This window comes from Olea europaea, chromosome 20 (assembly GCF_002742605.1).
Source record: "Olea europaea var. sylvestris chromosome 20, O_europaea_v1, whole genome shotgun sequence".
NCBI lineage: Eukaryota > Viridiplantae > Streptophyta > Magnoliopsida > Lamiales > Oleaceae > Olea > Olea europaea.
Genome location: NC_036256.1, coordinates 16,875,647 through 16,901,776, shown reverse-complemented (window position 1 = coordinate 16,901,776; position 26,130 = coordinate 16,875,647). Strand labels below are relative to the sequence as shown.

At 33.6% G+C, this 26,130-nt stretch overlaps 1 protein-coding gene across 8 annotated transcripts; it reads left to right on the top strand.

Moving 5' to 3' along the window:
* Window positions 1-898: 898 nt before the first annotated feature.
* LOC111369863 (putative late blight resistance protein homolog R1A-3) lies at window positions 899-15,642 on the top strand. 8 transcript variants are annotated; one of them, XM_022991562.1, is made up of 11 exons: window positions 899-3,677; window positions 4,408-4,504; window positions 4,623-4,711; window positions 4,796-4,927; window positions 7,400-7,579; window positions 7,663-7,841; window positions 7,947-8,028; window positions 8,713-8,841; window positions 14,265-14,386; window positions 14,469-14,767; window positions 15,515-15,642. In XM_022991562.1, the coding sequence occupies exons 1-10, from the start codon at window positions 1,068-1,070 to the stop codon at window positions 14,752-14,754; spliced, it is 3,906 nt and encodes a 1,301-aa protein (XP_022847330.1). In that variant the 5' UTR covers window positions 899-1,067; the 3' UTR covers window positions 14,755-14,767; window positions 15,515-15,642. The 8 variants fall into 8 exon arrangements, with proteins under 8 accessions (XP_022847330.1, XP_022847331.1, XP_022847332.1 ...); XM_022991563.1 differs by lacking the exon at window positions 15,515-15,642 and having other exon boundaries at window positions 7,678-7,841; window positions 14,469-14,900; XM_022991564.1 differs by lacking the exon at window positions 15,515-15,642 and having other exon boundaries at window positions 8,752-8,841; window positions 14,469-14,900.
* The last annotated feature ends 10,488 nt before the right edge of the window (window positions 15,643-26,130 follow it).

Sequence of the window (26,130 nt, the reverse complement as noted above, 5' to 3'; positions counted from 1 at the left end):
TTTTTTTTTTGTTAAAAAAAAAAAAAAAAAAAGGTTTACTTTTGAATATGTTAATAAAAGCTATTTTGCACATTACCCCCTATCATTTGGGTACTTGTTGGATTGCTACTTATCATATCAATCTTGACATTCTTAACAATATTTCAACCTTTTGCCACTAGTGAGATCACTTTTCCGTCTACTATAGTTTAAATAGTCAATATTTTGATCGTTAATTTTAAATATAAAAAAACTAGTACCAAAACAAAAACAAATAATAATTATTTTCCTTTCTTAGTTTTAAAGTAAAATTAGAAGTATTGCAGTTTTTTTTTTTGTATCAAAATATTAACCTTCTAATTGTCAAATAAACGCGAATGAAAATAGTGATTTTTGCAATCAAATGTTGAAATGCCTTTAAGAATATGAGGATTGTAGCAATAGATACCAATTTCACAGGGATACCAAAGGATAGGAGGTATTACGAAAATTAATTGTTAATTAATTAATGGATTTCTTCAATCAAGAACTGCGGTGCATCAGAACGGCGTGTTAAGGATATGAATGCCAAAAGAAATAGAATGAGGACCTGTTTGCTATCAAGTGTATAGGATCTCGACTTAAGTTGCAATTTTCCCCTATGATAATTTGTTGTTTAATTTTCAGTTGAATCAAGAACCACGCAACTTCAAGATGCTTTGGATACACGTTAATGTATTTTCTTGGAAATTTAACAAAATAAAGATAAAATTCTTAAAAAGTTGGGAACAAAACACACCAATTTCCCATTAAAAAAAAAAAAGATTAAAATAAGAAAAAAGAAAAAAAAAAAAAGGTAGAAAAAAAGACAAAAAAAAACAAAAAAAAAAAAAAAAAAAAGGAAAAAAAAAAAAAAAAAAAAAAAAAAAAAAAAAAAAAAAAAGATGCGCGTAAACTCACACGAACATCCATTCCTTTTTCTCTCTGTAATTGTTGTCTTCTTCACCCCTTCACTCCACTCAATTCCTCCACCTCCCAAAACCACCACTTGTTAAGGCAGGCTGCAATTTTGGGATATTATCTTTCAATCAGATTCTTTGAAGTCAAAGATGGCATACAATGCTGTATTATCTCTCAATCAAAATCTGGAGCAAATATCAAATCCTCCTCTAGAACAACATCAAACTCCTCTTCAGGACCAACAAATTAAATCTCTCCAGGAGAAGTTGAGTTTCTTACTTGATTTTCTGGATGATTCTTGGCAGATAAGGAGCGAGGAAGTACGATGTTTGGAAAGGGAAATTCGAGATGCAGTGAACAAAGCTGAAGATATGGTCGAATCACATATATCCAAGAATTTTGGCCAGGAAGGTTTTCAAGAAAGACAAATGAGAGACCAAAATTTTTGTGTGGACTTTGAGATAGTAGCAGATGAAATTGATTCCATTGAGACAAAGGCAGCTAAGCTTAAGGAATCGTGGGGCGCAACAGTTGTGCACCAGAGCCAGAGGAGTACTTCTTTGCCAACTGGACAATCAAGACTTCCTTCAATTGGCAAGAATGATATGGTCGGGTTTCATAATGATTTGAATCAAATAATTGATCGACTCACTGGACATCAAGGTACTCTCCAAGTCATCCCCGTAACTGGCATGGGAGGTATTGGCAAGACCACACTTGCTAGAAATGTTTACAATGATCCACGTATTAAAGACCATTTTCACATTTGTGCCTGGGTATCAATTTCTCAAGAATATCGTGAGCGAGAAGTCTTGCTGAACCTTCTGGATTCCATGAAACAGCTCAGTGCCGAAATGCGTCAAGAGAACAATACTGCAAAATTAAAAGATTACCTACATAAAAGTTTAAGAGGTATGATGTATCTTGTTGTGTTGGATGATATTTGGACTACCGAGGCTTGGAGTTCCTTGAGAAGGATATTTCCAGACGACCGGAATGGAAGCGGGATCGTGTTGACAACACGGCTCTTGAGTGTGGTTGACTCCCATAGACCTGCCCATCATATGCAATTTCTAAATAAGACTGACAGTTGGAAACTACTTCGTCAGAGGGTGTTTGGGGAAGATTGTTGCCCTCCAGAACTGGAGGAAGCTGGAAAGGAGATTGCAGAAAATTGCAAAGGACTTCCACTTTCCCTTGTCGTGATTGGTGGCCACCTTTCAAACGCCAACAGGACAAAAGATCACTGGGAGTATGTTGCACAAAATGTCAAGTCAGTTGTCAATTCAACAGATGCAAACTGCACAGAAATACTATCTTTAAGTTACAATTACTTGCCTCATTATCTCAAAGCATGCTTTCTCTATATGGGAGTTTTTCCGGAAGATGATGAAATCCGTGTCTCCAAACTCATCAAGTTATGGGTTGCAGAGGGATTTCTAAAACCAGTCACAGGTAAAACCTTGGAAGAAGTGGCAGTGGAATATTTGGGAGATCTAATTTCCAGAAATCTTATTATGATTAGTAAGAAGAGTTCTAGGGGAAAGATAAAAACCTGTGGCATCCATGATATGTTAAGGGACCTATGCTTAAAGAAGGCCCAGGATGAGAAGCTTTTTCATGTCAGAGATAAAGACAACATTTTTGCTGAAAGCATAAAGTATTCTCGTCGCCTGTGTGTTCGTCCAGATATTCTTCACGGGGAATTCAAATATTACCAGTCCATGGGATCCTTGCCATCAGTCCGTTCTATTTTAATTTCATTTTCTGAAGGCGACCTCATATTCCCTGTAGACCTAGACAAAAGCCAGATCACTGAATTAGTTAATGGAAAACTTTTTCCACTTCTTAGGGTGTTGGATCTTAAACAACAAGTACAGGGTTTCCCATTTGGAGAAATAAAATTAGTTCACTCAAGGTACCTTGCTTTCCCCTGTCATGGGAAAGTTTCCATGCCTAAAACATTACCTGATTTTCTTGGGTATCTACAGACCTTAATTGTAGATAGTGACGATGTACATCTACCAGAGGAAATATGGAGGATGACACAATTAAGGCATCTCCTGTTCAGGAAGTGTTATTTGCCATGCCCTACTAGATCACCAATAGCTGGGGAGAATTTTGTTCTAGGAAACCTTTTAACACTTTCGAAAGTGAGTAGTCCTAGCTGTACCAAGGAGGTCTTTGAAAGAGTTCCAAATCTAAAAAAGTTAGGACTTTATAGTGGCTATTTCGATGAGAATCCTTTAGGTATTCTGGTTAATCTTCCTCAACTTGAAAACCTGAACATTAGAGGTTTAGAACGTTTTAGAGCACCAATAAATTTCACTTTCCCAGCAAATATCAAAAAGTTAACTTTAGAAAGTTGCAAAATTGCTTGGAAACACATGACTATTGTTGGTTCAATGCCCAACCTGGAAGTGCTCAAACTGCTAGATAGTGTCACTTGGAGTCCAGAATGGGAGCTACCCGAAGGAGAATTTTGCAAGCTAAAATTTCTGTTACTTGAAACTAAGTTTCTAGAGCATTGGAGAGCCAATAACACCAACTTCACATGCCTCGAGTGCCTAAAGCTTAGGGGATGTTCCAAACTAATGGAGATCCCTCCTAGCTTTAAAGATATACAAACTCTTCAAATCATTGACTTGGATGATGCTAGCCCTTCAGCTGTGATTTCGGCAGAGCTGATACAAGAAGAACAAGAGAATTTCGGAAATGATATTCAAGTCCGTGTCAAGAGGCAGTTCAACCTTCCAGAGGTAAAAGCGATTCCTTGAGCCATACTTATTGTTGCTCGTATCTGATCATTTCTCTATCTCAAGAATATTTATAGATCTTCATAACAAAATTTTAGCAAGCATGAGCATCTTTTCTCTCTGTTTTTTTCAAAACCACTCTAGAATTGTCTTACTAATAAAGGAAAAAAAACACAAAATTAAGGGCCCTTGGCCGGACCTCAATTAAAGGGAAAAAGAAAAAAATAAATAAACTCGTCTTAAGCTAAAGACTATACTTCATGTACTCTTTTCATACTTCTGATCATTTTACATGAGGGATAGTGTTTGTACTGCTCATTGTCACTTTCATTCTGGGTTTTTCTAAATTTATTATCATACCAAAATTCGAGAAGTCCGTATCTTTTTCACATTCTCCATAAATATATCCAAAAGGTTCCCTAGCATGCTCCATCACCCTTGGACATAAAGTTGATGCCTCCGCTGTGACCTCATAAATCATCAACTGCTGGCTTCAGCAAGCATGACTTGCACTGCAGCTTATATATGATAATTTCACCACATTTTAGTTACAGAAGTATAAAAACAAGACACAAATCCTCTCTTGGAAACCAATTTTGAAAGAAAAATGCGTCTTTTTTGCATAATGAAATAGTTCTTGCAAGTAATTATGTGGGACAAATTTAATTGAGTAGAACTAGTATATAGAAACTGTTATGTAAACTTCATTATTAATTTCTTCTAATTGCAACAGAACAAGGAATTGGAGGCCGAATTAATAGCTAAACTTGAGTCAAATGACGACGAACTGCAAATCAGCGCCTGTTCTCAGCTAAGATGGCTTATTATTGGTAATCAATTAATTTATTTTTCTTGAAGCCAATTAATTTGAATAAATCTTATTACTGTTTAAGCTATTTTCTCTTATATCTCTGATTCCATTTGCTTTCAATTAATTTGTTTCCACAGAGATAAAACCACCATCGAAGGGATTAATATCTCGATTTGTTCCTCGACTCCTCGAGTTCCTTGATAGAGATGATCACCCGCAGCTTCAGGTTTAAATTTGTGCTTTTAATTGCTTCTCTTGTTTATTTCATGTGTTTCAACTGCTAAATAAATTGAGTCATTCATTTTCTTAGCTTGAGGCAGCGGAGACTATGGAAAAAATTTCAATTGGTCCAGTTGACAACATCAACATTCTGATTGAACAGGGCACAATTCCCATTATGGTGAACTTTCTTAGTTCTCCCAAGGATGAACTTCGCGAAAGGGTAAGTGTTATTTTGTGATTTTATCGCAAATGTAAGATGCCAATAAAATAGGTAGTAAAGTGGCCTTAAGAATTTTCTCTCAATGACCTCTTGATTAAAATAATGAAGAATGTCACAAATAGACTATTCACAGTTATACTTGATGTGTGAAGGATTCATGAGTTCACCATTATTATCTCTTTAATATTAATTACCAAATCCCGACAATAGTTAATTATGCTTACATATCAAATTCTTCTAAAATTAATTGATTTACTCCTTTATAGTTCAAATCAATTCTACTGAATTAAGTACACATGTCCCTACGTGATTCTTGATATGCTTTAATCAAAAGCAATCAATCACAAAAAAAATTTAATTAATAATACATAGTTAGTAAAAGTGTCTTTCCTACTAAATTTTGAATTTTACTACATGATAAAAAAAAATAACCCGTCTTTCGATTCTTTGCTTTTCACAAATCATTGAGTCCGTGATCAACATGATTCAAAGTCATAAAAAAGGAAATAAGAACAATACACAAGTATCAATTAAAAATCAACACGCGATAACTAAAATTAAGATTCAAATTAGGTTACAACATTTATTGTAAGTATTAATTTAGTTACACGTCATGGAAGAAGAGACATACAAGAAAGAAATATAATACATGATCGAGTTAAAAGAAAAAATGAGAAAATTTTGAAGACCTGTCACCAAGAATCGTCTTCTTCAACGTCAAATCTTGAAAAACCTATTTTTTTGCCTTTAATTTTTCTCCTTTTTCTCTAATTTTTGGCTTTTGGAACTTTGTTTCCCCTTCATTTTGAGAAAAAATGAGGTTCTTATCTAGTGGTAAAAATGCTTCTAGAATTGTGCCTCTAAATGACTCAAAACGGATCAAGAAAAGTAGAAACAACAAAAACTTTGTCCAATCTAACTGGTTCTAACAACAATGTAACCATTTCTTTCTTTCTATTTTTTCTTTTAAGCTTTTATTATTATTTTTCACTTTTCAACATTAAATTGTAAACCAAGTTTTTGAACTTTTAGCTTTATTCATTTTGATCCTCCAGCTTTTTATCTCATCAACTTTGGTCCTTTTACTATTTAACATGTCCAAATTAGTCCCTTAACTTTCGTATGTTGCACTTTGGTCTCTATTTCAACATTTTTGTTCGATATTGATCCTCTTTGCTCCAATTCATCAATATTTGATCTCACACTTTTCAAAAGCTTCCAGATTGTTTCCCAAACCTCAACTATCTTCCATAAGTAGTCTTTCTTAAGTTCCAAAAGTGTGCAAATTAGTCTCCTAAATTCATCTAAGTTGAATTTCACTTTAGAAACCTGCGACATTCCTCCTGTTTCTCTCTTAATACTCATTATTGATCCTCGTGCAATCTGGTTATCTTCAGTTGCTCCAAATCAACTATAAATTAGCTAAAAACCTTCCTTTTTGTATGAATGCTTTCTAATTGGTTTTTACCGACAATTATCATATCTAAAGTAAATTATGTAAGAATTCACTCAAATATAAATTATTTATCAAGTTTAAATATCACGGATAAGTGCATATAAACACCTAATTTAACCTTCCTTTTTGTATGAATGCTTTCTAATTGGTTTTTACCTACAATTATCATATCTAAAGTAAATTATGTAAGAATTCACTCAAATATAAATTATTTATCAAGTTTAAATATCACGAATAAGTGCATATAAACACCTTATCACGTTGCAAATATTTTAAGGATTACAATCAAATCAAGAATCATATAAAACACACACCAACACCAAGAAAGAATAAAGACCAATATGCTATGTATCACCATTTACGATCATCAATGAATCTATAGGTAACATTAAATTATAAGTTCAATTAAATGGGTCATGTAGACCGTTGATAAACACCATTCAACACATAGCATTATTCAACGTGTTGACATAACGCTGGAAGATGAACTCCATCTGCACTAGGAGTACTATCGCTACGGTTTACAAGTTGATGACACAGAGGAGATACGCCCTGTGGAAAACTCCACCTCTCATCTCTAAATCTCTCTATGGATTGATGCTATTACGTATTAGCTCAAGAAAAATACCTAAAACAAAAAGGAAAAAGCACTCTAAATCTAAAGTTGAGAAAACTAGAGGAATGCATATTTATATAAATTGATTAAAACCTAACCTTCCCAACTAGAGCTGAAACAGCTCTGATTACCTATTAAAAAAAAAACTAGAGCTGAAACAGTGACGGCCAACACCCATGTGTCAAGTTGCAGATTTGGGATGAAAAACTGTCTTTTAACTAGTGCAAAAATGACAATGTTCCATGGCTCTGCTTCTACGTTTTCTTCAGTCGTGTAGGGGCAATACCTTTTAACAGTAAATGACATAATAGCATCCCTATGTTAGGGATATGTTAGTCCAACTTTATACAAATTGATAAAGACTAATACGAACTTTGAATTGCCTGACTATTTAATTTAGGCAATTGAGGTGTTGGGAAAGATTGCCTCTGAATCAGCAAAATATCGTCACCTCGTCCTTAGTTCTGGAGTGTTAACGCCCTTATTGGCACAATTTAATGATAAAACAAAACAATACATCATGGCTGTGGCAACGAGGACATTGTCAATTCTTTTAATTAGAAAGCCTCCGTTCGAGCAGGTTTGTCTTCTTATTGGTTTTCTGTTCGGTTTTGATGCATATCAATAATGCTGGACCTTTATATATTTAATCAATTCCTTCAGGATATTACTGAGCAGGTGAAATCTGCCATCCGTCCTCTTGCTCATCTGATTCTTGAAAACGATGGAGCAGTCCTTTGGCATGCATGCGAGGCACTATTCTGTCTAACTTTTGGGAAAACGGATATAAAACAAGCTGTAATCGATGCTGGTCTTTTCCCTCGTTTGGTTGAGCTTTTACTGTCAGTGAAAAAATCCTACTTGATATAGTTCCATTTTTTAAGTTTTTACTTTGCTTTTATTTATTGAACTTCATACCCATACTTATTTGGTTTAGTGGTTCGCAGGCATTGTAAATCAGAAATTTGGTCTTCTGTCCTGCATATCGTTGATTATATTATTTTATATGCAGATGATACCCAGACTCAGGTATCAGCTGACTCTTGTACATAACCTTAATTAGAAAACTTCCTTTGACCACATTAAATATTTGTTATGTGATATGTTCACCTTTCCAATGGTAGTCCATCAAATGTCTACCATACACAACCAACTCTTGTTTGCTTGTTTCATACAAAAGATGTATATGGCAGGCCATTTTTTTGTCTTTTAGCAGTTCCGATGGTCTACATACTTAACAGTCATTGTATATTATATTTACCTTAGGTGGAGAGGGGTGTCCTTGTCAATGAAGCCAAAAATGCATTGCTTGATCATTCATGGTTCAGATATATTCATTTTGCAAATACAGTCTTGTTGCTTCTATTGCTAAATAATCATTAGAAGAACAGCTTCAGTCCTCATTGCTTTTGTCATATTCATGATCCATATATGTTCAGTTTTGGTACAATGCTTATAAAACGTTTGAAGCGCATACCATCTCTAGGAATCCAAAAATTGTACAAAATTCAAAAGTTACTATCTGAAACTCATTAGTTGAATTTGCAAATGCCAAGGGGGTGGCTTCAAGTATCATCCTGAGAAATTAATCCTTATAATCTTTGACCGATTTTTAAGAACTCTAATAAGAAGTTTAATGCTAACCCTGTAATTAAGGATGTCAACCAATGTTTACCTTTTTTTACAAACTTGCTTCTGTTGAATGATTTCCAGCTTATCATTGATAATGGGGTTCTTCCTCGCCTGTGTAAGGTGTTGACACTAAATTACCCAGACAGTTACAAGACGGACACTTGTTATATCATTTCAAAAATCATTGGACGGAATAAGGATCATATTCAGGTATGCAAATTACTATGGAATAAGTATTACTCTATGCATTCATAATTAATGCTTTGAGATAAATAAGTATCAATTGGCGAAGGGGGCAGGAATGATGTTACAGCAAAGTTTTTAGTTTCCACCAATTTCTCGTATTAGTAACTCTGTTTTGAAGAATTTGACATTTTTTTTTTCTGTTTTTGTTTCTAATTTGAAGTCTTCCATTAAATTCCGTTTATCTTATAAAGTCAAGGAAGCCGAGGAGATGCCATCTTAATACTTTGAAGGTATATAAAAAGATTAAAATGGGTAAATTGGAAAAAGTCTTCAATAAATGCATCAATTGGGTGCGACTCTTCAAGTGCATAACAAAGAGTCATGACCTTTGATAAAAGTGCGATGTAGACCATCAATCTTGAAATTGTGATATCTAAGAGTTAAAATTAATTCTAGCCTAAAGATATGACCATTGGAAGAGATATATGGAAATCTATAAATTGGACCCTCCTAATTCCATTTTCTTCAATTCAAATCAATTCCAAATAATTGATTTCTATATCTCTCTTTATCCAAATTATGTCAAAATAATTTTCTAATTATTTTTTGAGCTTCGTGTTCAATATTTAATATTCTATATAATCCGTCCTAGAAGAGTATATTTAAGTGTTGGTTCGTCTGACAAATTAATATTGTACTATATTAAATTTAAAAGAAACATTGTATCTGAGGAGACAAACTAAAAGTTCTAATTTAGCCGATTTATTTAGACCCAACGTGCAAAGTTATACAATTAAAAGCAACAAGTCACTTTTTAATTGTTTTTAGATATTTAGTTAAACAAGTCAAGTTAATCCTATGTTGCATTACCACAATTACAAATAAAGTAGTAAATAAATCAAGATGTGTTGACGGAGAAAACCCAATTAAGTAAAAACTCCGAGACCAAACTAGTAACCTCCACTATAGACAATATAAACTTACAATATTATCCAGCCTAGAAATCCCACTAAACTTGCTGATCTAATTCCTGCAATCTCCAAAACTAGCTGGAACATGTTTCACTCACACTTGTTCTCGATTTTCTGGAAGTGTCTATCTCCTCTAGATCACCAAGAACACCTTGTTCTTGTACCCTTCCTGTACTTCTGGTCCAATCTCTCTCAATCTTTAACAACCTTTGAAAGTTATTGAGAAAGTATCTTCGTGTATGTGTGTAGGAAGTGAGTGCTTTGGATTACGTAATTTTGATGCTTTTCCCAACTTGTGGTTGAATCAAGGAATCAATGAAAGGATGTTTGGATCTTCAAAGATTGATCTCTATAATCAAAATATTAGCACCAGTGTAGTGTAGGGGGTGAAATCCATCTTAAGGAGATTTGCATTTGCATGTCTCGCTTCATTTCATCTCCTTCTAATTTTTGCATTTTCCTAAATGTCAGTAAGTCGTTGTTTTACTTAATTTTCATGCACATATTTTGATTTCGGTAAGTCAAAAATATTATTCGATAATTTGGATGTCAATAGCAACTTAAATCATGTATGTGAATATAATTATGCACCAATTTATCGAACAAGCTTAAGATGGATTTTCATGCTAATTATAATACTGATGTCAAAATCAGTTTACGTGGATGCGCTGCTTTAGTTTGTGTTTGCTTTTGACTTTGTTATTCGTGCATTATTCTTTCATATTACTCGATTACTTTATTGTGCATTATACATACATAATACTAGTTTACTTAAACGTTTTATTGCATGACAAGAACATATTCTTAATTCTGGAATTGATATTGTAGATATGTTCTGTATATTGAAATGTATGTGAAAGAACTCTCTTTAATTTTTCTTCGATTTCTTGGTAAACTGAAAAGATAGTGAAGCATTTGGATTCTGATTTTCTACTCGTTCTAGTTAAAAATATGCATGCATTAGTAGTGAAATTTATTTACGCTTCTCTAATTACAGAATTTGAGAAGTGGCAAGGGGTTGTTGGGAGGAATAAAGCATTGCCTGTTATTTGTATTCTAACTGCTCTCGTTGAAATTTGGTGGCTAACCATCATGTCTCTTCTTTTAAGAAGTGCAATTTCTTGAATTTCATTTATCAACCACAAAGATAAATCAAATGGCAGTATCCACGAGGAACTCAACTGGTGAAATGTCACTAGGCTGATGGGTTTAGAGAAAGTGAATGTTGGTGATTTGGCTTATGTAGCATAATTTTTGTGCACACTATATGATTAATTTCAAATGTAACCTAAAGTTGTGGGATAGTGTTTCTCAATAGTATGGTGTGTTTTGTGTTGGAAAAAAATAAGTTAATGGCTGATTTTGGCATAAAAATTGAGTGGGACCCGTTGGTCCAATTTGGAAGATCAAAGTTGATCCGAGTTCTCCTCCATGAAAGCATCAAAATCATATATTCACTTGAAAAAATTTATGAATGGGTGAATGAGAAATTGGAGCTCAAAATATGCCAATTAAAAAGGAGTTCATGTGTTGGAGGAAACCAATTAAGGTTTGTCCCACATAGGAAGTTGATGAACGCAAAAACCACTTTATATAGGATTACACTTTGAAAATGTGTAATCATGTGTAGCATAGATGTTCTCTCCACGTACGCATGCAGCTGGTGCAAATCAAGAATCAAAATTGTACATCGAGCCTTGAACTTGTGTGCTGTGGGACCTGCGTACACAAATGTCGGACCGAATAGAGCAAAATTGGTCCCTTTGGATTGTCCACATTTTGCTAATTTTTTGCTTTCTTAAGCTGACCTTTTAAATTCATAACTGTTAAAACTCCAGAATTATTTATCATTAAAATTTAGGTTAATGGCAAAGCATAACTGATGGAAAAATTTAACTCGCCCGTTATGGGGGTTAAATCTATATATTTGAACCTTTTTTCCACAATAGGAGAAATAGACTTTTTATGCCATGCATACCACTTTTGTGACTTGCATACCAATTTTGCACATAGCATACCGAATTTGCATTGTTTCCATATCGGATTTGCACACTGCATACCGGATTTCCACTGTGTTCATATCGTACTTGCATGTTGCATATCGAATTTGCTGAAATTGGTATTTTCCTCCTTTTTTGGTTATATTGTTCGATCACAAGTACTATTCGCTGGAGTAGCATTTGCAGTGCTCAGATTCTACTGATTTTCTGATGTATCTTGGAAAACATATGCTCGGGTGAAACATCAAGTACATACAGTCAGGGATCGAATCTGTTTTAAGGAAACTATGTATATACAAGCGTCGGTTTGCAAATCATTCACTCATTATTTCACACATTTTTATATAATTTGTTCTATTGTTTCTGCAGTCAATAATTTATTCTAACTGCAATATTATAATCTGAACAACATTTTGCACATTTTTTGTCTCGTCCAACGTGGTGCAACTTATGATCTCAATTTGGGTCATATCTCTGTATGCCCAATTAAACTTGGGCGAGGCTGCAATTTTTTTTTTTTTTTTTTAAAAGATGAATTTTCACTTTTATTTTGTTAATTGACATTCTTTAATATGAAAATGCACGTGAGCTTTTATATGACATTGACATTCCTAGTCATTTTATATGCTGACTACATTTAGAATAAAATTGTTTATTAGATAGATAAACATAATTATCGATGTGATCAAACTTTATATGCATACTTAGACAAATATTATATTGCTAAGTTGAGTCTTATTCAAAATTGTAGGGGTATGATTGTTATTTTGTATAATATTATCAATTAAAGTGAGGTCGCACCCCAAGACTTGGGGGTAGCATTGCTCCTTCAAATTAGAATTTGGAATATTTAAAATGATAAACTACACCGTAGTGAATACCTTGTTAAAATTAAGATGTGCTGGATATCCAATGCAAGAATTCAAAATCTACTAGAAAATATGTTTCATTATTGAGAGTGGAGTTGTTTCGTGAAAAATCCTCAATACAATGTGAGAATTGAAAGAAAATAGAGCTTTCAATAAAATTAGAAGGAAGCATGATGACTTCAAAGAATTTAGAAGGGTTTTCTAATTGGTGACAATTTGTGCTTGCTATATCATTTGTTTGAGATAGCTAGCCACAATATGTTGGCATAGAATGTCGTGTATTATAATGGTAAGTTTTGATGTATAAGTTGTAGGCATAATATCATTTGGTACTTACTCTCGAATGGAATAATACTGATTGTTTTATCGAAAAATAAACTACCGAATCTGTTTATAAAGATGTTATCTAGAGAGTGAATAAATTGTGCATTGAGGAAAATGGGTATAACGCCTACATTAATGGGTCGGTTTAGTGGAAACCTAACTTGGCAACGGGAGATCCCACGAACTAGGTTCAATAGGAAAATTTGCTAAGATTGACTCAATGAAAAGCACTTCGAAGTTTTAATTCCTTCCCATTTCTATGATATTGTGAATTTGGCCAATTCTATGAGAGTTTTACTTGTGAAAATTCTCTAACGCACTAGCAGAATCAAGAAGGTTCAAGGCCAAAATAATGTACACAATAGAAAATCAAAGTTTGATATGAGATATAATGTTTTCGATCTATTGTTTAGACTTACAATAATGGTCAAAACACTGCATTTGCTTGTTAGTCAAGTGAGTTCGATCCTAATGCATTATATTTCAGTGGTACTCTTCTTCGTCTTTCTTGTTCTGAGTTGACTTCTTCCATTCACATGGGAGATTTTGAGATTTAAGGGCATATAAAAAGATTAAAATGTGTGAATTGAAAAAAAAAATTCAACTATAGGTACATCAATTGGGTTCGACTCTTCAAGTGCCAAATATGCATAACAAAGAGTAATGACATTTGATAAAGGCACGACCTAGAACATTAATCTTGAAATGGTGAGATTAAAATAATTTGTGCCAAAAAAATGCGATCATTCGAAAAAATACATGAAATCTAAAAATTCGATCCTCCTAATTTCATTTTCTTCAATCCAAATCTATTCCAAATAATTAATTTCTAATTCTTTTCTTCTCCAAATTATATCAAAATAATTTTCTAATTACTTTTTGAGTTTTCTGATTGATATTTAGTATTCAACATCTTCTGTTTTAGAAGAGTGTGATCAAGTGTTGGTAAGTCAAATAAAATTAATATTATACTATATTAATTATGAAAGGAGCATTGTATCTTGGGAGACTGGCGTTCATTTGATCATATTAGCAGTAGTGTCGGGGTGAAATTCATCTTAAGGAAATTTGCATTCACAGATAACGTTTCATCTTATCTTCTTCTAATTTCTGCATTTTCCTAAATGTTAGTAAATCGTAATTTTTATTATTTTTCATGCACCTATCTAGATTTTGGTAAGTCAAAATATTATTCAATAATTTACATGTCAATAGCAAATAAAATCATGCATGTATTACAGTGAATGGAATATAATGCACCAATTTATCTAACAAATACACAGGCTGTGATTGAGGCTGGTATTATTTCACCTCTTCTTCCACTGCTTCAAGAGGCCGAAATTTTTAATGCTGCTGCTGAGGTCATCTATAATGCCACGACTAAGGGAACTAATGAGCAAATCAAGTAAATTCTTCATAGCTATTGTCATATTCTCATAGCTTATTGTACATTTAGGTTGATTATTAATGCTTCATCTTTGTGGTAGGTTCCTGGTGAACGAGGGTTGTATAGAGCCAATGTGCGATCTTCTAGTTAATCCCAACGAACAGCATGTCATAAAAATCTGCTTGGAAGGCCTTGAGAACATTCTGAAGGTTGGAGAAGCTGAGAAGAACCAAGGTCATCCCGAAGATGTGAATGTCTTTGCTCAGATGATTGATGATGCTGGGGGTTTACAGTTTATTAAGAACCTCCAGACTCATGACGACAGTGAAATATGCGAAGAGGCCGTGAAGATACTTGAAACATATTGGCAGGAAGAGGATGATTAGAAGCTGCATTCTGGTGATGCTCCACATTCTGGGTGTTTTTGTTGCACATTTATTGATCATATCCTTTGTTTTCTGCCATAAATTTGAAGGCATGTTTGGTACACTCTAATGGATTGGAGCAAATGACTCGATGGATAAGATTTTGAGCAAATGACTCGATGGATAAGATTTTGAACTTTTTTGGTCCACTCTACTCAACCAAACATGGCTAAGGGCTTTAAAAACGTCTGCTTCCAAAAATCTGGACATGGTCTTCAAGTGATCCATCAAGGAGAAATAAACGTTCTGGCTGAAATAGGGAAATATATTACAGAGTTTTTTCGATGAATTTGAAGTCGATAACATCTGATGCAAAATAACCCATGAAGAATTTATTTGGAACATTTCTCGTTCAGTTGATACAACCATTTAAACTTAGGAAAAGGAAAAGATAAACTTAAATTTGAGGATTGAAGATATTAACAAAGTAGTAGAGAAAGGAAAGGAAGGACAGGAATGAACGTAGATGCAATTATGTGGTACTTTTAATGAATAAAGGACGGGAAATTTTATTTTGAATTTTACTAATTGTACAAGAATCCAGCCAAATTAGCTGCTTTAGTTTGGGTTTAAGAATGGTCTTCGTCTTAAATAAAGAATCCAACGGCTCTAATTCGGTTATTGATAAGAGTGTAATATATGATATTTTCCCTCTTAATTGTTATATTAATATGATTATTTGATGTCAAAATGCACTCATTACTCTTATGTTTTGTTCTAGGTCGCAATTTGATGAAAAAGGCGAAACTCGGAAGAAATGAGTGAAAAATGACCAAAATGAAAGTTCAGGGACCAAGTTGCAAATAATCCAAAGATGAGACGGACGATGGAATGATGATTCAAGAAATTTAGGAGTCCATTGGGTGCAATTAGAAGTCAAAAAAGTTAAATATGCCCATAATATTTTCACAAATCAAATTTCAATCGCATAAGGATTTTTTAGATTTTCAGTCGAAGATTGAGATAAACTTTTGGCCTAATAAACATCCGAATTTGGAAGACCTATTTTTGTAAAATTGTATCACTTTGAGTTAACTTTCCAATGCAACTTGAATCGCCTCAATTGGACATTGGGAGATAAAGTTATGGCCAAAGTACACAAAGCAATCGCACAGAAAATTCTGGCCAAAAATTTACTTTCCTTATTCGGTTCAACCTATAATGGAAAGGTGTTTTGTACACATTTTTAAGCCCCAAAAAATCCCAGAACCAGTACCATTCACTTCCTATCACTTTTCTTTGGTTTTTGGCTCAAGAAATTCATGGAAAACTAAACCTATTGCTGAAGCCACGAAGGAATTCGGTTAGATTTGAGAATTTTCATGTCTTTTCTTGCATAAATATGTTCTTTCATTGTTAAACAATTCTAGATTTAGATTTCCTATTCCAATGGACATGTTTTTAGGTTGGTTTAATTTGTATTAAATTTTCATGGATTCAATCACATTTTTTCCATCGAACAATTGAAGTACTTATTGAATTTCAATCTTAAATCTCCTATTGGTGTGATTCTTTACCATTATATGCTTGATGTATATAATTGTTTTTGGATCTAATTTCAATGGATTATTGTGGAATTATTTTGAAAGAAATCTAGGTTTGGGAATTATTATGGAATTGAATAGATTTGAATGTTAAATCTTTCAATTAAAGTGTTAGGAAGAAACCTTTAATTGAGTAAATTCATGCATAATTGACATTGATTGACCCAATCTAATTGAGGGAATTCCGATGCTTTACTTCTTCACACATTGATTTAAATTTTATTAACTTATACATTGTTATTTGAATTCTATTTCAATTGACACATACATTCACATAAAATCACAACAAAAACCCAGCTTTTGATTCTTTGGATTATTTTCCATCTTCATGTGGATACGACACTCCAAATCTATACTACAATAACCGCGTTATATTTTGGGCGTAATCAGATTTTGGCGCCACTGTCGGAGAGACGATACAAGTAATTGAAGGATCCTCGAGCAAAAAGGTGACTTCATTCCTCTTTTATTTTTTTTATTAGTTTAGTTTATTTTCTTAGTTATTTTGTTATTTCTCACATATTTGCATTTTTGTGGGTAATGAATAGGGATCGAGATGAGCGAGGATGATTCATTGCAAGGCCTCTACCAGTGTTTGAATCTCTTTCTAACCTTCCTTTTGATTCTGCATCCAACACTACACCATATAACCCCATGTCTGATAGTGAGAAGGGCGATGAGCCCTATAGGACTTTACAAGACTACCTTCATCCCACACGCACATATACACCATCATGCATTATATTTTCGCCCAATATGCCATGCAAGGATCTCAAACCAGGAATGATTCAACTTCTTTCCACTTTGCATGGTCTTGAAAGCGAGAATCTATACGTGCATATTCTGGAATTTGAAGATGTGGTTTCAACCTCCCACAATCAACATGGTACAATGGACACAATCATGCTTAAATTTTTTCCATTTTCACTCAAAGAACGAGCAAAAAACTACTTGTATTTATTGAGACCACGTTCGATTGGGACTTGGGCTTAAATGACACAAGCATTCTTTGGTAAATACTTTTCACATCATAAAACCACTGCCCTGAAGAAACAAATTTCCTCTTTTGTCCAAAAGGACAATGAAACTTTATATCAGGCGTGAGAAAGGTACAGAGAATTGCAAGCCCTTTGTCCCCACCATGGTTATGAAAGTTGGCGTGTGGTGAGTTATTTTTATGAAGGCCTAACACCTAACGGGCGTCAATTTACTGAAATGATGTGTAATGGAGAATTTTTGCAAAAAGACCCAGATGAGGCTATAGACTACTTAGATGATTTAGTTGAGAAAGCTCATACTGGACTGGACTGAGTGCCACTGAGAGTACTAATAGGTCACGACCCACAGGAAACCCAACTAGCATAGGCATTTACCAACTTAGGGAGGAGGACAACCTTAGAGCCAAGGTAGAAACCCTTACTAGAGAACTTGAAGCCTTACGTGCTAAGGATTTGAAATCCACACAATCTATTTCCCGTGTCGAGTTTTTAGGGCCTTGTTTTGTGTGTGGTGGAATTGATCATCCAGCATAAGAGTGTGCTATTTATGTTGAGATAAGAGGACTGTATGAGGAATACTGTAATGCTTTAGGCATATATCAAAAGTCCTATACTCCCTATTTCCTATTTCGAAACCTATAATCGAAGGTGGCGAAATCACCCCAATTTCAGCTGGAAACCTGGAAACCAGTCAAATAGAGCTTACACTGTACTTCCATACCAAACCACATCCTCTAGGAACTCTTTGGAAGACGCCCTACATACATTTATTGAGGCACAGGGCAAAACAAATAAAAAATTTGAGACTATAATTGGCCAGTTAGTTGAGGAAAGCAAAGAGATAAAGAATCATGTGTCCAAACTAACCAATGCCTTAGTTGTAGGAGAACGTGGGAAGTTTCTAGCTCAAGCTCAACCAAATCTAAAGGGACAACACATGGCACAAACTCCAGGATCAGGAGGGACCAACTTTAAGGAAGTGAATACCATAACCACTAGATCTGAAAAAGTCATAGAACCAACCCCCATATCTAGGAAAAGTGAGAAGAATCCCAATAGTATTGAAGAAAGCACCCCTAGTGAGGAGTTAGTGAAAAAATCCGTCTAGAGTGCCCTTTCCTCAAGCCCTCAAGTCGACCTCTAAATCTGCTGGTCAACACAGTGAAATCCTAGAGCACCTCAAGCAAGTAAAAGTCAATCTACCTCTCTTGCATGTGATTTTTCAGGTCCCCACATATGCTAAAGTCCTTAAGGACTTGTGTACTGTAAAAAGAAAGCACCATGTCAAGAAAATCGCTTTCTTAACTGAACATGTGAGTGCAATAATTGAACAAAAAGTCCCGCCAAAATATAAGGACCCTGGTCGTCCTACTGTTTCTTGTGTTATAGAAAACCATTAGATTTCACAAGCTCTCCTCGACTTAGGGGTTAGTGTCAACATCACGCTTATGCTATATACTTGGCGTTAGGTCTAGGTGAGATCAAACCTACTTCTGTGGCCCTACAATTAGCTGATCGATCCACCATTAGACCTAGGAGAGTAGTTGAGGATGTAGTAGTATAGATTGACAAGTTTTACTACCCCGTGGATTTTATGGTTTTTGATGTGAATGGTAACTCCAAAATTCCCATTATTCTTGGTAGACATTTTCTTGCTACAACTAACGTTCTTATCAATTGTAGGAATGGTTTGCTGAAGCTATCTTTTGGGAACATGACCTTAGATGTCAATATCTTTCACGTCATGAAACAGCCCGAGAAAGATGATGGGTGTCGTCAAAATACATGATTGATGCACTCGTTGAGAAGGAAGCACATGCGCTTATTGACCCCGATCCATCAAATTCTTTCCTTTTAAATTCTGAAATTCCAGTAGGGTATGATGATGGGGAATATACTAATATTTGTGCTGCCTTTGACGATTTGCAGGATTGTGGATCATCACCGGCGATCATTTCCATTGAGCTTGGTGCAATGCAAAGAATGTTGACAACGCCCTGGCTGGATGCGAGCTAAAGAAGGCAATATTGGGTCGAGCCAACGATAATAAACAAAGGTGCTGCTTGGGAGGCAACCCAATGGGAATTCATTCCCTTCTCTTTCTTTTTATTTTGATTTATGCACTCTCTCTAGATTTAGTCCATGCATTATTCATTGCATTCATTTTATTTTCATTCTCTGCATTAACCTTTCTATTGAAGACTTTCGAGCTTTTTATACTTCAATTCATGTGATTCACTTCGGTACTCAGGTGATATCTTCCTTACCTTTATTTGGCAGGCATGTTTTTGCATTGAGGACAATGCAATGTTTAGTTGGGGGAGAGTTTAACTTAAATTTTATTGAGAATTGCATGCTTTACATAGAATTTTAATCAAATTTTTTTAAGTCTCTAATTCGCTACATGTTCTTGAATGACAATATATGCCACTAGGAATTAATGTTGTTTGCGAAAGTTTGGATGTGAAGACATTTGCTGAACTCTTTTGCGCATACAAGCCTTGTGGTAAGATAGTGGTTTAACACATATAGTTAGAGGAGTTTCTTGCTAAAGTTTTCATGTGAGAGTTAATGAGGATCGAGAGCCATCTTGCACTAAAATAGCAATGAGCATTCATTGATTTTGTGAATTGGAAACTCTTTTGAGAACATATGACTTGTGGTAAAATGGTAAGTTACTTGGGAAATGATGAAAGTCAATATAGGATAAAAAAATTGTACCTTTCAACAACCAAAAAAAAAAAAGAAAAAGAAAAAGAAAAAGAAAAAGAAAAAGGAAAACAAGACAAAAAAAAACTGATTGATTTTGGGGTTGAAATACTAAAGAACGTATTAATCGAAGGATATAATCTATCGAGATACTTGATGAGATGCCTAACTACATGCTTGGAAGTCCTTGAATCTTTATATCCTCATTTTCATACAACCTGACCCAAACTACACTACAACCCTTTACATTGGCTGTTTTGATCCCAATTATGATTGTGGTAAGAAAGTGATGAATTCTCATTTGACAGTATACCTATCATAATATCAATGTTCGCTTATTGCTCATTCAGAAATATTTAAGCCTCCAAATTATGAGTGTATCCATTTCTCAGCTCCATAGAGAGAAAATCGCACAAAACATTTTGATACCTGTGAGTTATGGGTTGAACCTTTGGCTCAAGGCATACTTGATGCTACATGTGTTAGAGTTGGCAGTAAGATGACTATGGCTTGACATACACTCACATATTTAGCAGTATTTTTGATATCTTGATGATCATAACAGTGTTAATTTCTTGTGGTATTGAATTTGAAAAGATAATGAACTGCAGTTGAATTGGAACTCAACAACTTTACTTGTAATATAGATCAATCACTCATTTGTTTTGTTTTGCATTAAATTGCTAGGGACTAACAATAAGCAAGTTGGAGGTGTGATAAGAGTGTAATATATGATATTTTTTCCCTCTTAATTGTTATATTAGTATGATTACTTGATGTCAAAATGCACTCATCACTCTTATGTTTTTTTTCTAGGTCGCAATTTGATGAAAAAGGCGAAACTCGGAAGAAATGAGTGAAAAATAACCAAAGTGAAAGTTTAGTGGCCAAGTTGCAAATAATCCAAAGATGAGACCGGCGATGGAATGATGATTTGATAAATTTTGGAGTCCACTGGATGCAATTAATAGTAAAAAGAAGTTAAATATGCCCAAACTTTTTTCACAAATCAAATTCCAACTGCATAAGGATTTTTCAAATTTTCAGTTGAAGATTAAGATCAATTTTTGACCTAGTAAACGGCCTAATTTGGAAGAGATATTTCTAGCAAAATTGTATCACTTTGAGTTATCTTTCCAATGCAACTTGAATCACCTCAATTGGACTTCAGGAGATAAAGTTATGGCCAAAATATGGAAAGCAGTCGCACAGAAAATTCTGGCCGAAAATTTACTTTCCTTATTCGGTTCAACCTATTATGGAAATGCGTTTTGCACACGGTTTTAAGCCCCAAAACGTCCCAGAACCAGTACCATCCACTTCCTATCACTTTTCTTTGGTTTTTGGCTCAAGAAATTCATGGAAAACTAAACATATTGCTGAATCACGAAGGAACTCGGTTAGATTTGGGAATTTTCATATCTTTTCTTGCATAAATACGCTCTTTCATTGTTAAACAATTCTAGATTTAGATTTTTTATTCTTATGGACATGTTTTTAGGTTGGTTTAATTTGTATTAAATTTTCATGGATTCAATCACGTTTTTTCCATCGAATAATTGAAGTATTTATTGAATTTCAATCTTAAATCTTCTATTGGTGTGATTCTTTTCCATATGCTTGATGTATATAATTGCTTTTGGATCTAATTTAAATGGATTATTGTGAAATTATATTTTGAAAGAAATCTAGGTTGGGGAATTATTGTGGAATTGAATAGATTTGAATGTTAAATCTTTCAATTAAAGTGTTATGATGAAAACCTTTAATTGAGTAACTTCATGCATAATTGACATTGATTGACCCAATCTAATCGAGAGAATTCCGGTGCTTCACTGCTTCACACATTGATTTAAATTTCATTAACTTATACATTGTTATTTGAATTCTATTTCAATTGACACATTACATTCACATAAAATCACAACAAAACCCTAGCTTTTGATTCTTTGGATTATTTTCCATCTCCCTGTGGATACGATACCCCAAAGTTGTACTACAATCACCGCGTTATACTTTGGGTGTAATTAGTTATCGATTTTAGGCTTTTAGATACAGAAAATTGGTACCATAATTATTATTTTCTTTACAATTTCTTAATTAAGTTATATTTTATATATGAATTTATATGAAATAATATTTATTAACAATGAACAACACGCTTGTCGTCTAAAATCATAAAATCTTGCTAGTGGTACATAAGGGTGTACACCCCTCTCACATGGGGTGGGGGGTCTACCCGAATAATTAGGTATACCCAATTATGTACCACTGGATTAATTCAAAATTATAATGAAATTCCAATACGAAAATTTGAGCAGTTTACATCATACAGTTTATTTTTGAAGCCTAAAATAACGTGGTGGAACTTCTAATAGATAAGAAATATTGCAGTTGTGGTCCGCTTTAAATTGTTGCAAGTCCTTCATTTTTGTAGCTAGGTCCTAGACCTTTCATCTTAAGTGCATCTGGAGAACATGTGGATGAAATCCATCCATATTGCCGTTAGTTGATCAAAAGTCAACGATCCAACCAAAATATCCTATATAAAAATTAAAATAAATAAATCGTTTCGGACCGTTGTCTTTTGGCCAACTAACAACAAATTGGTGAATTCCGTCCACGTCCTAGAGCTGCAATAGAGATGAAAGTTTTGGGACCCCAACTGCAAAAATAAAAAGTTATGGTATAATCTACAATAATTTGAGAGGTTTGGGATCCCAACTACAATTCTCCCTAGATACTATCACATAAAATAAGAAACTCTAAAATGATAAAATTATATATAATATGAGCTTAGTGGGGGTTAATTACCCTAATAGTCATTAAACTTTACAGAAAGTTATCTACCGTGTCACTGAACTTTAAAAATCACCACATTCATCATTGAACTTTGCAAAAGATTTACAAGTGGTCACTGAACTTTGCAAAAGGTTTCCACGGGATCACTGAACTTTAAAAATCATTCCATTCATCACTAAACTTTGCAAAAAGTCTTACAAGAGCTCCTGGAAAACTTTTTGCAAAGTTCAGTAACCTCGTGGTGGTAGTGGTTCTGACAGTGGTGCCATTGGAAGCAGTGGTCGTCGCAAGTGTTGGTTGTGAGTACATATTATTTGATTGATTGTGACCATTAAATTGGTTAATCCGTGACCAATAAAAAAGATAAATTGTGACAAAAAATATGTGACCTATAAACACAATTGTGACGTGTATCTGTGACGGATGAACAAAGTGTGACCTGTAAATTTTTGAATTGTGACCGTAAAATAATTTACTATGTTAAAAAAATTTTAATTTCAGAGCGAAAAATAATATATGACTGATTAAATTATAAATCTTTGACCAAATTATAGATCTATGACTTAATTTGTTTAATTAATAAGATATATAATTAATTAAATAAATTATAAATAAATTTTAATAAATATCTGATTTTTGAAATTTGAAACCTTTTTTCTTACTTTTGAAATAGGTCATAGCTATCCTCTTATTTATGAAATTTTCCCATTTTAAATTCATCACTTTTTTTTTTTTTTTAAATCTCTCACACTTTTTTGAATTTTTGTACTTTTAAGTACTTGTCACTTTTTTTGAATTTGTCACTTCTTTTCAGTTGCCTTCTTGAATTTTCTATCACTATTTTAGTGGCAAACATTTCTTTTTAATCAAAATGAGATTTTATTTCATTTTCTAATATAAAAGTGGCATTAAATTTTTAAAAGTGACATTGTGTCACTTTTTATTTTTGCACTTTATTTTTTACTTCTAAAAAACTTTTCATATGATTTTTCAAAAGATATCTAATTTTAAGGATATTTTTGTAAGTTGCCCTTTTAAAAATCGCTACTCAAACCCTTCAAAATCGATCCGCTCATAAACGCTCAAAATCGTCACTTTAAAAAACGTTCATAATTGGTATTGTAGAAACTCTTAAGCAAGCCCTTACTTTATATTAAAAAGTGACATAATATAATATTTTATTTTTTTCTTTTCGTAAATATAGATAAAATTAACATCTTCATTTGTTATGAAGGTAAATGGAAACAAGATTACGAATATAAAAGTGATCAAATGGTTGAAATCATTGTCCCGATAAAATGCACAAACAACAACCTTTGTTAAAATGAAAAATGATTTGTTAGTTAAGAAAGTGATATATCATATCACTTTTTCAAGAAGCTAAGTTTTAATACCGTTAAAAACATATTAAGCTGCCATTATTATCATTAATATGCAATCAATCAATACAATAATTGGCATAATCCTTATTTTACACAGAAGCTAAATTTGATAACAAATTTATGAAGTTCAGAGTGTAAAAAAGTATAACAATGTTAAAAAGTATCATGTCACTGTTCAATATTCCTATGGTACGATTAACTGTTAATCCTATAAAAGAGAAGAGAAAGACTATTAAATGAAAAGTGACAAGAAATTTTAAAGAAGTGACAAAACCTAAAAAAATGTGACAATATTGTCCAACTGTTATGTCATGTTAACTGATGTCCCGACAAAATCTCAAAGAAAATCTTCTTGCACAGAAATATTTCCATAAAGTGACGAGGTGTCAAAATGTAAGTAGGAAAATTATTTAATGCATGAGATTTTGATCCAGTTAAATCTCACAAAATATCTATTGGTAAACCATTATGTAAGTTGTTGTGTACATATTGTACAACTGAAATCTCAATGCACTTGATCATCATTGAATATTTACAAGAAGTTATTTTGTACTTTTTGTTTATTTCTCGAATTGACAAAATCGACTTTCTTTATATAATGAATTTTTTATACCATTTATGGTACAAAATAAATACGTGTGAAAACAGGAATCCAACAAAGTCAAGTAGCGAGTATGCATACATATAGACAGTTGATAGTTATAAAAGATCTTATCTATCAAGAATTCGAGCTTTGCCCAATTGCGATCTGATTCCTTGAGATTCTAAATAGTTTTACAATATATTGTAAGAGAACAATTGTTGATGAAAGAGCTCCAAAAGGTGACAACATTATCCTTTAGATCTTGATTTGATCAAATCATTGTGGTTGAAGTTGTTGACCATCAATTAAGAATTTTTAACAATATTCGATAAATAAAATATAAATTCAAATATTAATTGCAGACTAATCATGTTCGGCCATTTTTGTAAGCTTATTTAACTCAGTCAAACATGATTTCACAAGTTTCTCATCACATAGATGCCGGTTGGATTAATTTATATGCACATTCCTCTTTGACATCTTGGATGACATCCCCCTATATGTTGGAAATTTGGCCATTGATTAGAAAAAATGTTGTTAAAATCAATATACAAAAAGCTGCCAACTTACACAATGTCATCCATGATGTCAGACTCGATGTACACCAAGTAAAACTCATGCTAGTCTCACACCTTACTCTTAAATCTCAAGCAACAATTTTTTATATTTTTTTATGTTGATATACCATAACTATTTGATGAGAAATACTTGGGGTAGGACGATCATGTGGTGCAACCATGTAATGAGAAACTAACACCTCATCGGACCGATGAGGTGGTCACTTCTCATTGAACAATCGCATCACACGTAGGATAGTGTCCTATCCAAGTATCAATCCTGATCTAGCTAATAATTTTGTTGGGAAACAAGCAATCAAACTACAAATTTGAAATTCAGTGGCATTATTGTAAATAAGAAGAGAAACCATGTCCATTTGATTATCAGGTGGTTGTTGAAACCAAATAATCAAGATCACCTCACAAGACCGATGAGATGACGACTTCTTATTGAAAGATCGTACCAAATGTAGGACGATGTTCTACTCAAGTATTGATCCTCATCTAGCTAATATTTGTGTTGCAAAACAGGCAGTCAAACTACAAATTTGGAATTCAGTGACATTACCCTAAATAAGATGAGAAACCATGTTCGTTCGATCATCAGGCAGTTGTTGAAACTTGAAACCTCAGGCTCGAGATCACCTCACCAGCCCATTCCACAATCACTCAAAAACTTCATTCTCTCTCTCTTACTCTTGTCGTTATACATACATAAAAGTTGAATTTAATTAATTGAGGTTTTCTCGTTTTCTAAATCGT